Below are 14,549 nucleotides of genomic sequence, written 5' to 3'. Positions count from 1 at the left end.
AAGTGATACATAAACTGAGGCAACACGATGGGAAAAACATATATGGTTATCCTTTCTGTGTGAATATCTGACAAGAGAAGGATGGAAGAAAAGAGATCTCATATTTGTGCAGCTTGCAAATGTAATCAGTGCCAATCAGAAAATAGTCCCTCTAAAAACAAATAATGCAATCGTGGGTTTTAACAGATTTGTTTATCCCAATCAAATGCCTGACACTTCATAATTACACCTGATCTCAAAACACATTATCACCTTCCGCGAACATGTTTCATTATCACATCCACAGCTGAAAAGATTCCAAGTAGAGCATCAAGTGTTAAGCACAAGGAAATCAGTGCTGTTATTCAGTTTCATATGCACTCTGCGAACAATACAAGTTTGCCTTACTCTTGTGCTCCTCGGATGACATAACAGAAAAGCAAACATTTCTCTGTCCTGCGCCTCTCGTTGGCTTCCTCCACCCACACTTGAGAGGTGACAGGCGTACACCCGGACTTCCATTATTATCCAACACAGCAAGAATGCCTCCACGAGGATAATTACTGAAACTTGAAGAGCCAGGGCTAATCCTAAGTACTTCACTTTGTATGACTGCCTCGCCCGCCTGTCTCTTAGATTGCCGCTCACGCTGACAAAGTGCAATGTTGGGCTCAGTGAAAGTCAATAAGAAGACCTCATGGCCCACAGATGTAGCAGTCAAGCCAAATGGTGGCAAAATACACTGTTAACTCTGTTTATCATAAACAGCCGGTGTTTGAAACACTGTCATCTATCACCTCAGCCAAGCAAACAAATGGTCTGGGGCATACGGATCATAACAGCCAGCGAGGCTTTCCAACAAAACCCCCAAATAAATTACTTAACTCATTTTATTCTGATAATAGACAGGCAGTCTTTTGCTGAGACAAGAGCATCAAAAGTAAAGATAGTGGTAGGATGGCAGCACTGACAGCCACTATATAACCTGAACTATAAAGTCGTGGTCAGAGAATTTCACTGCTGCGGCTGTCAGGCATGCATTGACTGACAGGTGCCGAGACGGATCATTAGCCCCCTTTGCTGACATATTTGCGTGATGAGACCCATCGCGTGACACCCACTGTAAGGATATTCGTTATTTAACATACAATTATCTTAATATAGGGAGACAAATTATGCCTGTCCAAATCACCCTTTATATGGTTTCCATGTAAACCATCAACATGGCAACTGTGAACAAAGAAGCCACTGTGAGGGGTTGTCAGATAGAGTATAACAAGCAACTTTAAATTAAGGCTTTTAAACAGCCTCAAGAGGATGGCAGGCTGATTCATGATTTTATTTTATGTGAATGTAGTAAATATATAAATTCTGACCTACGGGAGGTGACGAACGGCTTCTTGTTTTGATTTCTGTCTCAGCCAGACAAAACTTGAAAGGCCGCAGAAAGTTTTTTTGCCAGCTGTGTCCATTCATCCCAGGAGGAACCAGAGGGTCCCATCCTGCCAGACAAAGCCAGGAACAGCTGGCTGATCGATACCCGACAAAGGCTCAGAGGTTAGAGCAGTCAAAAGATTGTTAACTAGCCATTTTATTTGCCAGACATTTATATCATTGTTTATGGTTCAGTGCACCCCTTCGGTGCAGGCCATGCTACACACCTGTGCTTGGAACACTTTCTCTTCAGACACTCTTCATGACCTCATGGGCAAAGAGAAAAGAAATGACACATTGTAGATAAAATAGATACATAGATGTATTTGTTTACTATGTTTTCATTTTTAAATCTACAGTTTGTGTCACCAGCAGCTCATTTGAAAGATAAAAGCAACCGTGAATATATTTCTACGTTTATGTTTTAGAGTAGGGGCTGTATACAGGTGGAACGTGCACTGATGGCCGTGCATTGGAGGCGATTTGGACTGTAAGTGTGCATTCCTGCAAATGCATGTGTATTTATGTTTGTGTGAACATGAGTGTCGGTGTGCCATGCACCCCAGCCGGTAACACATGGCTTTGCTGCCACCACTCTGGCTCGTGTTGTGAGTGCCCCTGCAGGCTGGCAGAGAGGGGAGACCCTCTCTGTGGCTCACCCAGGCGGAGAGGGGCTTCCTGCACATCTTTTGTCACACCATTTGGGCCCTTGTGTCTGTGGCTGCCCTGCTCCTCCGGACCCACTTGGCAGCCACTGTGCAGACGGACATCTGCTCTTTCCAACCTCCCAGTGAATAGACAAAACAACAACTAACTGATCCTGCTCTCTTACTGCTCTGCACACTTCTCAGCAGTTAGTGGCTTTATCTATCTATCTATCTATCTATCTATCTATCTATCTATCTATCTATCTATCTATCTATTGTACAAATGCAAGAAAAAATATTATTGTTAGATGATCATCTTTTCCTTAATTGTTAAGTTAATATTAGTGTCTTAATAATGTTCCCCACATATTTCTATTTTTCTAGTAATGCAGAAAAAGAGTAATTAGAGCTGCCTAAGCTGCAGCAGTCCTCTAATTGCTGGTGAGCCACAAGTGATTACCCTGCGTTTTCCTCCAGAGAAATCCGTGATAGGAAGGCCTTCAGACTATCGAGCTGCTTTGTAAATCTCCACATTAAAGTATAGTTCTGCATCTATGGCCTGACTCCTTTCTCCCGGTTCTCTAAGCAGAGTGATTCTGGAGCACGCAATATTGAACACACTTTGTTCGCGCTCAGCGGCCCAGAATAACTCGGTCATTATGGTGGCGAAAGGGACAGGTTTTGAGTTTGATTTCATGATGGTAATATAGCCCATGTGTGTAGGAGAAGAAAGCCTTCAATGGGGACATCTGTTCAATGCGGCTTACAGTTACAGCCGTGCGATAGGAACAACCTGTGCACACCATATGAACGAGGACCGACCCTCTGAGTCTTGCTCAACGCAACAGGCAACAAAAGACTTTTTTTTTTTTTTTTAGAGAAGTGTTGGCCCAAGAACACATTAGACAATTTGATTTTGAAGATAACGTGGATTAAATATATATTGTACCTCTGTGGCCTCAGCGACTCGATGTTTCCTGTCGGGGAGTTATCACACTGACCTCTGACATCAGTCTTGCTGGTATGATCACTTGGTAATTTGTCACCAGAGGCCAACACGTCCCCTAAAGCTGCATCTATACCTTAGCGTAAAAATCACTATTGCGCATAATATAATGAATGACCATGCTCTTTAAAAAAAAAAAATAATACAGAGTAAAATCAATCTAATTACCAATGTTTCATTGTTTTATACTAAAATATTACTTTGAATTAAACAAAGTCTGTATATCTAATTACATGTTAAGGGTTTGGATACATAAGGAGGGAACATGGGTCAGCGGAATTTTCCCCAAATTATTCCTAATTGAATTGCCAGTGTAACATTCATCTGGCATGGTCGACAATCTCACCGGCAGCAGGAGATGTGTTCTACTCTGCTGAGAGCAAACGTCGAGGGTCAATGTGCGGAGCGGAGGAGCACGGTATGTAAGTTTTATTTCTCCTCATTATTTTGTCACATTTTATTCGCTTCAAACAGTGCAGCGCAATATTTGCAGCTCGGTAGGATTTCCTAGTGTGACTGGGTAGTTTGACAAAAAAATAAAAATCATGAATGTGCAGCAAACAGATCTATAGACTACAGTTTATTTATTATCTCCAAACGTCAATAAGCCAAGTGGATGTGTGCGTGCGTGCGTGTGTGTATGTGTGTGTGTGTGTGTGTGTGTGTGTGTGCGTGCGTGCGTGCGTGTGTGTGTGTGCGCGCGCGCGCGTGTGGGTGTGGTTGGGTGTTTTTCTAAAATCTTTCCTTTGATATATTTTTATGAATGTGATAAATATTTTAAGGGATATTCATCGTGTCGCTTATTTTCACTATGGCGCTTTTCACCTTTAGTTTGAACACGAGCCTTTGCACAACTTAAAACAGAGACAGATGTTAAAATATATCCGTGTAATTAATTTCAGAAATTTGCGAGAATTTTTTTCTAAATATTGGCAGCTAAATAATACATATGCTGTATGATAAATAATTAAGATGTAACACAAATAACTGCATGCATGGTGTTGCTGCAACTGCGTCAGTGTTTTACACGCTGCCATGTGAATCATTTTGGCTGTTTCATTTTTTTTTTTTTTACACCTGAAGGTAAAGCAGCGTAAATCCAAAAAGCTGTTGTCCAATCCTAGAAACACACGAATTAATCAGATAGTCCATCTATCACGCTGTGTAATAAAGAACGCGACATGGGTTAGGCAGATGATGTGATGAATAATCCCTGGTCGTTTTAATTAACTTTTCCCTGTCCTGTAATGACCAAGCTGGTCAACAGACCCGGTCAATAAGCATGTTAATATCAAACAAATAAAACTGCGGATGATTAAAAACCTCCTGCGTTATTAAATTTGAAATTCAAATGAAATTTATGCTTCCAGCGCACACTGCATGCTAATAGCTCCAACAGATAATCCCAGGGTTCAACGCGCGTTTTGCCTACAACTTCTTATTATGTAACATGAGTTTCCTCTATAGATTTTATAAATGGTCAAAGTGACGAATCTATTCAATATAACCATCTTATCATTATATCTCCTGACACACGGCGTAATCACGTACCTTCATAAATAATTTCAGTTAATCTGCTGCACCAACGTTTTGTCTATATTAATAACCCCTAAAACAAATCCGCATTTTCTAATTTTAAGGCAGAAAATGTTCTAAAGTCAACTACATGGATCCCCCATCTTCTTCATCACTATTATAGCCTGTGATGAAATGAATAATCTTCCCCCGGAATGCACCAGGTACCACTTTTAATCAAAACTGTCAAGATAATTGAACACAATTACAGTAATGTGAAAGTTTGAGACGGTGCAATATAGGTCCACGGCCAGAACAATGCACCCTTTATATCTTGTGTAATAGTTTGTGTATATTAACTCTTAAGAAGTTAAAACATGCAAAACCCCGCTGGGGTGAATTATGCCGGAGCCAGAATTATTTTATGATGAACACACACACACACACACACACACACACACACACACACACACTTAAAAACGTAAGAAAAAGTGGGCTACTGCACAGGATAAAGTGGAGTTGACCCACTTTGACGCACATTTATATTTTAAGAAAATAACTAAATTGAAACTTTTTGAGGTGAACTCACTTCAAGTAAGGAGCCTTGAAAACATCTGAAAATAGAAAATGAACTGTTAGAGGAGTTCGCGTTTATTTCTACTGTACCACGGTGGCTGTTGCGCTTTGCTGGAGGCGGTGATGGCGTAAACCTATAACTTACCATCCCTTTTTTTAATTTACCAATATCCCATATCAGCTGGCACAGGTCGCCATCACTCTTTCTTTAAATTTATGGAATGTAATGTTCTGTAAAATTTCAATAAGTAGCCCCCTAATTCCTCCTTCCTAATTCGCTCTCATTTAACTTTACCTTCCTTCCGCTGTCTTTTATGATGGAGGGGGCGGTGGGGGAGGTGGAGGAGGGTGAAGAGCTGTCTGAGGCGCTCTATTGATGACCTCACGGTAGTATGTGGCAGTGCGGCGGGACGGAGCCGCTGATTGGTCGCCCGTGTCACAGCGGCACTTCAAAGCCGGAGAGGAGCCTACAATTGTGGAAGAATGGGCGGAACACATCATTGTATTGCACACCTCTAAAAAAACAGTGCTCTGATTCATAAATATAAAAAGATCCTCTGAGGAGGGCAGTGTTTTTGTGTGATGGCAACTTCACTTCTAGGGGTGAGTCTAAAGGACTTTCTTACTGGTTTAATTAGTTCTTGTCATTGTCCTGCGGAGGGGGATTAAACTTAGAGCGGTCGCAAAGTAGCAGCAAAGCCAGTGGGTTGGTTATAATTTCAGCAAGCGGTTCGTATGAGAAAGTCTGGGCGTTGTGGACGGGATTTAAGTTTGAATTGGTGCTCAAAACACGCGTGTTTTCCTTGGTGTCCGGTTTGGCATGCATTTGTAAGCGCCGTCTGCCGCATTTCACTTGTCTACTTTCTGTTCGTCCAGGTAGGAAGTGGTGATAATCTACTGTCATGATTTTATCAATCATGTAACTGGAAAAAAAAAAAAAAGATTTCCTACTTGAACCTTCTCTTTCGACCAGAACTACTGCGTAAAATTTGTTTGAACTAACCTGTGAGACTGACCAGCTACTTACAGATTTTCTTGTCCTTTCAGGAGGAGCCGAGGTTAGGATCGACTCCTTTAGCCATGTTAGCTGCAACATGTAACAAAATAGGGAGTCCGAGCCCTTCACCGTCCACAATTTCGGATAATTCCTCGTCGTTTGGAAAAGGCTTCCACCCGTGGAAAAGAGCCGCTGCGAGCAGCTGCAGCCTCGGATCCGGCCTGTCCGGCTTCGGGGTGTCCCGTAGTGGATCGGGCATCTCGGACTCTTTCGGCACCAACGGCTCCACCGGATCCAGTGCCTTTTCCCTCACGTCTGGTACCTCGTCTGGTTCACACTTCGGAAACGATTACTCTGTTTTCCAAGCCTCCGTTTCGAGCAGCTCTCAAGAGTCCAGCCACCAGCCGGTTTTCATCTCAAAGGTGCACACATCCGTGGACAGTTTGCAGGGCATCTATCCGAGGATGAGTGTTGCGCATCCTTACGAGTCCTGGTTCAAGTCGTCTCATCCCGGTATTCCCACTGGAGAGGTCGGTACCACCGGAGCCTCTGCGTGGTGGGACGTGGGAGCGGGATGGATTGACGTTCAAAACTCTAATGGAGCAGCACTACAAACGTCCTTACATTCTGGTGGACTCCAGACCTCCTTGCACTCTCCTCTAGGCGGATATAATTCTGATTACTCGAGTTTAAGTCACTCCGCTTTCAGTACAAGTCCCTCTCCACACCTGTTGACAACCGGCCAGCACCTGATGGACGGTTTCAAGCCGGTGTTATCCTCTTACCCGGACACGAGCCCCTCTCCATTAACCGGGGCTGGGGGGACTATGCTCTCCGGGGGTCCACCTGCATCTTTAGCGGGGTCCCCGAGGTCATCTGCCCGGCGGTACTCGGGCAGAGCCACCTGCGACTGTCCAAACTGCCAGGAAGCAGAGAGACTGGGACCGGCAGGCGCCAGCCTCCGGAGAAAAGGTCTCCACAGCTGTCACATCCCCGGCTGTGGGAAGGTTTACGGGAAAACGTCGCACCTAAAGGCGCATTTGAGGTGGCACACCGGCGAGAGGCCGTTTGTGTGCAACTGGCTCTTTTGCGGAAAGAGATTCACGCGTTCCGACGAGCTTCAGCGACATTTACGCACACACACCGGAGAGAAACGATTCGCTTGCCCGGTGTGCAACAAGAGATTTATGCGTAGCGATCACCTGAGCAAACATGTAAAAACTCACAGCGCCGGGGGATCCGCCGGCTCTGGCTCCGGGGGCAGCGGAGGGAAAAGGGGGAGCGACACCGACAGCGAGCACAGCGCACCGGGAAGCCCTCCATGCCATTCCCCCGACCTGTTGCACCCACCCGAGTCAGCCCAGGGAGTAGGCATAAACGGCCTCTAAAACTCCCTCCAGTGAAGTAAAAACTGTAAAACAGCAAAGTGTTGTGACGGAACTTTCTGTGTGGACATGAAAGTGGATATACATTTGGTGTATGCGAAACGCTTCATCCTGACTGTTGTCATTAATGAGAAAATAGGCCTCTACGTTTCTTTGACTTTTTCAAAGTGTTTCAGACTACTAATTGCATAATTTCCTAGTTGTACCATCCCGAACTTCTCATTAATACATCTGCGGTGTGAAAGTGTAATCAAGTTATTGTGTGACACACGTGGAGCAGGGCACAAGTGAAACTTTTTGCAGCCCGATCCTGAATATACCCCTGATGTTTCAATTCCCAGTGCACAAGACGCAAAAGACAGACATGTAGGGCCTGCAGAAGTTCTGCTACTGCTGCCATACATGATGTTTCAAACCAAACACTGGCACTTTATTTTCGAGCAGGAGAAATTATTTTAGCCACTGTGGATGGACTGCTCGATAGGATCAAATACCTGTGGTGTAGTATGGTGAAATATGGGATGGGATGATTTTCATGATATATCTGTCTGATCCCATCAGAAGAGCAGCTGGATGATGATATCACGTATTGCTATTCTCTCCACAGCCTACACTGTGTGCGCCAAGTTTGTAAGTATAGGCCAGTCGAGGTTACTTATACTCGACTTGGCTGCGAAATGTGTTGTATATAATGAGAAATGTAGGTTAGAGTAATTACTGCCCAATGTAAAGGTGAGCAATGTATTTGTCCAGGAGACGATTTTGTATAGGTATTTCTAGTTGTATATGGACTCTAGTAAATATTTGAAAAATATACGGATATGTACTTGGATTTTTCTTTGAAATGATATGAAATGTATTGTGGGGAGTTATATTTAACCACGAGTTTTCTTGTATTTAGGGGTCTATCATTAGGCGCACTTTGAATTTATTTGTAAGGTTTGGAAATCATTTACTGTTTATCCGTTCATTTAATTTAAGTAAGCATGTTGTAAAGTGATTTTAATTTTACAATGATATTTTTTTCTTCTCTTTCTCTCTCTCGCCGAGAATGGCTTTTTATGGGAGCCACTCAATAAAGTCAGTCTGAATTCAGAAGAACGTTGATCGACTCAGTTTGTTTGATTGTTGAGTCGATAAAAGGCTTTTTTTTTTTTGTACCACACAGGGAAGAAAGTTTGAAATTACACTTTGCCTCCAATTTATTATTTTAAATTAGAACATATGTGTTTTAATGTGAAATACTGTAAAGACTGTGAGTCATGATCTCCGCGTTCAGCTCCTGTTTTTTTTTTTTTTTCTTATAGCTTTTCACGCAAGAGTGGTAAAAGAAAGGGCCTGCAGCAACTTCAAGGCCTCACCCAGAAATTCATTTAAATTTCAATTATATAAAACTCTGTGTTCAGAATTTAAATTTGGGGTAAAATCCATCATCCTCGCTTTATGTCCAAGTTTCCAGTTGTGCATGAAAATGTCAAACTTCTCTGAGGACAAAACGTAACTGTGTTTAACCTCCGCTTATTATGAGTTAATTACTGCGTGGTAAATATCTCGTAATGAACCATATTTTTAAAAGGGAAATACAGTAATTTTCAGTTTAGCTTTTTTTATTTATATTTTATAAGCCTATTTATTTTGCTTTTTTCATAGTTTCTTCATTACCTAAAATTACGAAAACATTGTCTTCCAGTTGTTTTCTTTGTAATCACACTTTCTTGCTCTCAGCGGACATTATTCCAAAACATTCTGGGGTTTTTTTTGTTCATTTTAAATGGTATTAATAAATGCGCAGTGTAGATTTCGTGTTCACAAATCAGTGATTAAATTAGGCCTATGTAGTCTGTAAATGTAATACTGGCAGTTTATATAATGGGCTTAATTTCACTTTATCTCGGTTCCGTAAAAATATTTGCCTATTAAAAAAAAAAAAAAAAAAAAAAAAAAAAATCAAGACTAACAGTACGAGCTTAGAAAGTTCTACATGTCTAAAAATGTATTCAAAAATTTGTTCATGTTCATTTATCTTTTGTAACAGTGAATATTTGGACTGAAACACTTGTCTGAGGACACACACTTTGAACTAACATTTAGTTGCCAGGATTTTATGTTTCTGACATTACGGCTGGAAGGATAACAAAGCTTAGATTATTTTTTACCATTTATTTGTATGTTTATTTTGATGTGGTCCAGGTTTGACGCATCAAATTCACACAGCCGATTTTACATGACTGTTCGCACAGACACCGCATTCCTCCTCTAAACTGCGTTACAAACATGAAAAGCACGAAGTGGGGCTGTTTTCCATGTGAGAAGCCTTTGCAAAAACATCAGCATTACTAATTATTATAACTTATTGCGTTTTCTTTTTTCCAGCTCTCAGTAAGGAATAAACTACAAAGTCTTCCAACTTCTGCTAGGCGGCCTTTCATTTACAACTTTACAGCGCCATCTAGCGTAAATTAAAAGACCAGCCTTGATCCGTCCTGAGCAATTTATTTGTTATTTCAGGTCAGACAAAGAGTATTCTGAACTATGTAAGTACGACCGCAGAGATCAACACATGATGCCCATGTTCCCGCATTATGTTTATCAGTACGGACAACATAAAGGGATCACATGTCACCGGTTCACCCACCTGCTCCTCTTGAATCACATCTTGTTGGACGATGTGTTACAGGTCCGGCTTTGATATGCGTCACTCAAACTGTTAAATGTACTCTGCTGTTTCTCTGATCATACTTTTTGAGATGATAAGCAAATCAGAGTTGAGGTAATCACACTCACGACAGACGCCTCATTTAGCAGCACATCACGCACTCATCAGAGCAACGGATATTCACTGTTGGTCCATCACCCACACAGCTTCCAAATGTTTGGTTGGAGTTTCTGAATAAGACCCCAAATAATGCCATAAGCATTTATCTACCTTAAATTCACCTGGATTTCTTTCTCCGTTACTCACAGTAGAAGTTCAGACACATATGCACATATAGAAGAATGAGGTTGCAGCTACCTCTCTACTCTCTTCGCTTAGCACTCTTCTCCTCTATCGTTTTAGCTGTGGTGCAGTCAGGGAGGAAGTTAAACCAAGCCAAGTTCGGGGGAAATCAAGAAAAACAGCATTGCTTTGACTTGAGATATTTTGCCTTTGCTGGGTCACGAGTGCACTTTAGCATCTGGGATCTGATTTTAGAGACATCTAAGGCTGCAGCATGGTTACACATTAATGCACTCTGCAGAAGGCAGAGTTTAAACTCCCGTTCAATTACTTTAGTTATAATAGTCACAAAACAAATACAGCCAGAGAATAAACTGAAAGATTTTGTAGCTGTAATTATTTTGTGTTGCTGAATTTTGTTTTGTAGGAACAAGGCAGGAACAACAGATGTGGACTGTAGGGGGAAATTAGTTGCGCAGTCACGATTCCTCTTTAGCATGAGGATAACTAGGTTTCATTCAGGCTTATTTGGGGTTTAGTTTTAGACGACCTGAGCCAGCATCCTGGTGAAGTTGTTTTAGATTTTCTAATTCTATAAAGATTTTCTAAATCCAAGAAAAAGTGAACAAAGAATTGACTTTAAAAACATTACAGTGGGCACTATTACCCTAGTGGGTAGTTTTAAACATGAAATATGTTTTATAATCTGATATTAACATGGATTGATTTGACACCAACATGGGACCATATTACTCTACACTGGTATATGTATAACTTAAAATGGCCTTGAACATTTATAAGTCAAAAAACAACAGTTTTAATGTTTTGTCTGAACAGATGACTAAAAATACTGTGAACAGCCCAAAATTTTTTTTGCAAAAATCAAAATGATTTTGATTTTTTTCTGTGCTGTCATATTATTAGCACTTTCTCAGACTTGTGGCATCACTTGGTCCCTCAGAGGAATGTCCCACCACTGGCCTCATTTGAATGGACCTGGCCACAGGAAGTGCACACATGCCAGGATGAGGAGGGTGAGCTGCCAACTGTGGATGAAGGCCACAATAACGGCTACAGGCAGGGCACACCGAGTGTTGGCAGCCATGTTCAGCTTTGATCCAGTCACCTAAAAAACAGGAAAGAAATAATATTATTCCAGACGAGATACAATGTGCATGTTTGTGCAGGTTCTGTTCTGCTTAATACATTTTAAGCTGAATCACAGGAGGCTTCAGGGAAATGCCAGCTGCTATTGGTACGAGATATATATATTTTTTTAGTTCTACCAGTAAATCATAGCGTTGTCGTAACACCTCTCACCGGTGATGCATCTGCGGCCAATTTTGTGGTTAAAGCCACCAACCGCACTGCAATTGTCATCAAACCAACCAATCTCCTGGGAAGAGCAATTTGACGAGGTCCAGAGGTCGGTCAAAATAATTAGCAGTAATTGCTGTAACTCTGTCTTTATACAATGCTTTCAGCAGGTGGTGTTTCACCTGTCGGATGAATGAGTGGGGGATTCAACAGATTTTTAACACTGATTTAATGCCATCACGGCAGAAGTCAATATATAATGTCCATTAACTACAATTCAAAGAACACTAGTTTTCTACATGAAAATACCTTCCACAAAAGACTGACAAAAAAAACTTGTTTTTCCTACAAAATTCACGAGGCTGCTGAAACTCACTCATGTTGCAAAACTTAGCATAAAAAAAAGTAATGATCACAATTCATGCTGCCAAAGTTTTCTGTGAATGTCCTGGTGTTTTCTACAAAGATCACAGCAAAAAGGTGAAAACTATCTGACCATCCATGATGAAGACCTGAGTCAGCATCCTGGTGAAGTTGTTGTTTTTGACCAAAAGCCTAAACTTTGCCAAAACATTAAAAAAAAAACGTTCACATTAATGGTTATCTTTAATACAGTCCAACCAGAGACAGAATACCTTTCCAAACCTGCAGGTGTGTTTCACCAGTTCATAGTTGAAGAAAAACATTATATTACGTTATATTTTGGCTTTTTAAAATCAACCACTGTCCACCAAAACTTTCAGAATGACAAGATTTTGCTTTGGGATAAACTGAAAATTTGTTAAAAAAAAAAAAAAAATTGAACAGGTAAAAACCTAAAATACACAAAAACAATGTCACTTTCGGGTTTATGAATGAAAACACTGACGTGTCTGACCAGTTGAACTGTAGAGAAATGGCTCCACCATGTGGCACAATTATGTAAGTGTCAGACACCTTGTCTATCTTTTACTCTTAAATAAAATGTTCTGTTATATTTACTCTAATATTCCTCTCACATTAAAATTATATCAGTCCTGATGACAATACATTTCGTTTTTAATTAATCATTCATTTAAAATCAAAACTGAAAACACAATTTATTCTCTTAAACTGCAAGAAACAGAATATAACGCTTTTTACTTAATAGAGGCCATATTCAAATAAATGTATTTGTAAATATTGTAAAACCATCAACACTATGCTGAACTCTGGTGAACATCATCCACATACATTCTTGCACTGGTGCAACAACACAATGCAAATACAAACGCACAAAAGCTGTATGATAAGCAAATGCATCTGCTGCGAAAAAGGTCTGTAACATTAATAACACTCAGCAACAACATTTTTACTTTTTGTTTTGTCCCACAAACTAAAATAGGTGGACCTTATAGTACTTTCTACTCCAACTTTGAATCTGTTTTGGCATATCTTAAAACTGACAAACTTTAGACTACTTATTCATAAATAATGTTGTTGTTAAAATGAAAATATGTGCAAACTTACTTGCAAGTGTACAATTTTCACTTATTTTGGGCCTCAGGATAATCCCTCTTTCGTGTCTCGGCCAACAGAAAGGGGCTCCTCTTTCCTTGGTACCGCTCAGCCATGTTCATGTGAGTGTACTGGGGATAAAGGAGAAAAAATAATTCTGAAAACATATTTCGAGTTAGCACAGAAAAAATACAAAAGGAACATGGGACAAAATCTTTGTTAACCAGTGTAAAGTCTGCAAGTGTCCCAGTGTTCATTACAATGTGGCAGTGAGCCAACAAGCATCAAATACCACTATGATTAAACTGGAACAGCTACATTTTATTGTTAAACCTGTGCTGTTTCTTCTCTTACACTTAAAATGTCTTTTGCAAAAACAGCCTATTGCAAGAAAGGTTGAGTCAAGCATTGTTCTATATTTTTCTGCTTGTGAACAAATATCAAGAAAAGACTAAAACCAACAATCCGTCCATACTTTCTGACTTCTCTGCTTAAAAAAGGATAAGCAATTTCCTACAACAGCAAGGCACTGCAGTTTTCAGCAAACATTACTCACACACGGGTAGAAATATTTGTAGCAGAGAGGAATAAGATACATCTGGCTTTTAGTTGCACAAACAATGCTTCATACTCATTGTTGGTTTTGGTCTTTCCTGTTGGATAATAATGGACAATAAGAAAACCAGATCATGCCACCTGCCTCATCCTGTTAATATTACAAAACAGTCTCAGGGGAGCAGAGTTTGTTCACAGATCCACAGACAGAGTTCACAGATCTTACGGTTTTCTGTTTCCCATGCTGGATACATAATTATCTGTGCTGTTCATGAAATTATTGCAACTGTGTTCTGATGGAATGTGAATGTTATTCAGATAATATCACACATATGCAGTACAGGATACTTGGGAGGAGGATAGTTTGATAAAAAAAAAAAAAAAAAAACACACAAAGGTGAATACAACATTAATTTGAAAGGTTCGGTAAAATATTTTCACTTCTGTTGGATGGAGCTGTTTATGTGTGGCACCAACATCCAGGGTACAGCATATTTGTTTAAAGATTTATAATCTACTCAACAGTGCTTAGTTGCATTCCTTGAGTGCTTCTGGTGGGTGAAAGGGCTTACCTTCATGCAGAGGCCACTGAAACAGCTCCAAAGGGACGTTTCAACTTTAGCACTGATATTCATCAGCAGCGGTAACAGCTGGAATATAAAGAGTGAGCTTCTTCTAAAGGGATATTTGCAGTTGTAACTTTTCATTCACTTTGGCATGTAGT

General features: G+C 40.6%; 1 protein-coding gene across 2 annotated transcripts; it reads left to right on the top strand.

Moving 5' to 3' along the window:
• Nucleotides 1-5,702: 5,702 nt before the first annotated feature.
• On the top strand, nt 5,703-8,635 carry sp8b (sp8 transcription factor b). Of its 2 annotated transcripts, none has more exons than XM_069139672.1 (2): nt 5,703-5,760; nt 6,205-8,635. In XM_069139672.1, exons 1-2 carry the CDS (start codon nt 5,740-5,742, stop codon nt 7,540-7,542), a joined length of 1,359 nt encoding a protein of 452 aa, XP_068995773.1. In that variant the 5' UTR covers nt 5,703-5,739; the 3' UTR covers nt 7,543-8,635. The 2 variants fall into 2 exon arrangements, with proteins under 2 accessions (XP_068995773.1, XP_068995764.1); XM_069139663.1 differs by lacking the exon at nt 5,703-5,760 and adding an exon at nt 5,876-6,033.
• The last annotated feature ends 5,914 nt before the right edge of the window (nt 8,636-14,549 follow it).

The sequence above is a fragment of the Embiotoca jacksoni genome, unplaced genomic scaffold (assembly GCF_022577435.1).
Source record: "Embiotoca jacksoni isolate LCO1_2020_lvr unplaced genomic scaffold, fEmbJac1.0.p SCAF_11, whole genome shotgun sequence".
In the NCBI taxonomy this organism is placed as follows: Eukaryota; Metazoa; Chordata; class Actinopteri; family Embiotocidae; genus Embiotoca; species Embiotoca jacksoni.
Note: the sequence above shows the minus strand (reverse complement) of the source record. Positions and strands in the feature narration are given on the sequence as shown.

What these genes read in the sequence shown, in the direction of transcription:
- sp8b (XM_069139663.1), top strand. Translation starts at nt 5,893, where the DNA reads ATGAGAAAGTCTGGGCGTTGTGGACGGGATTTAAGTTTGAATTGGTGC. An exon ending in TCTACTTTCTGTTCGTCCAG is followed by an intron (nt 6,034 to 6,204) that starts GTAGGAAGTGGT and finishes TTGTCCTTTCAG; the next exon opens with GAGGAGCCGAGGTTAGGATC.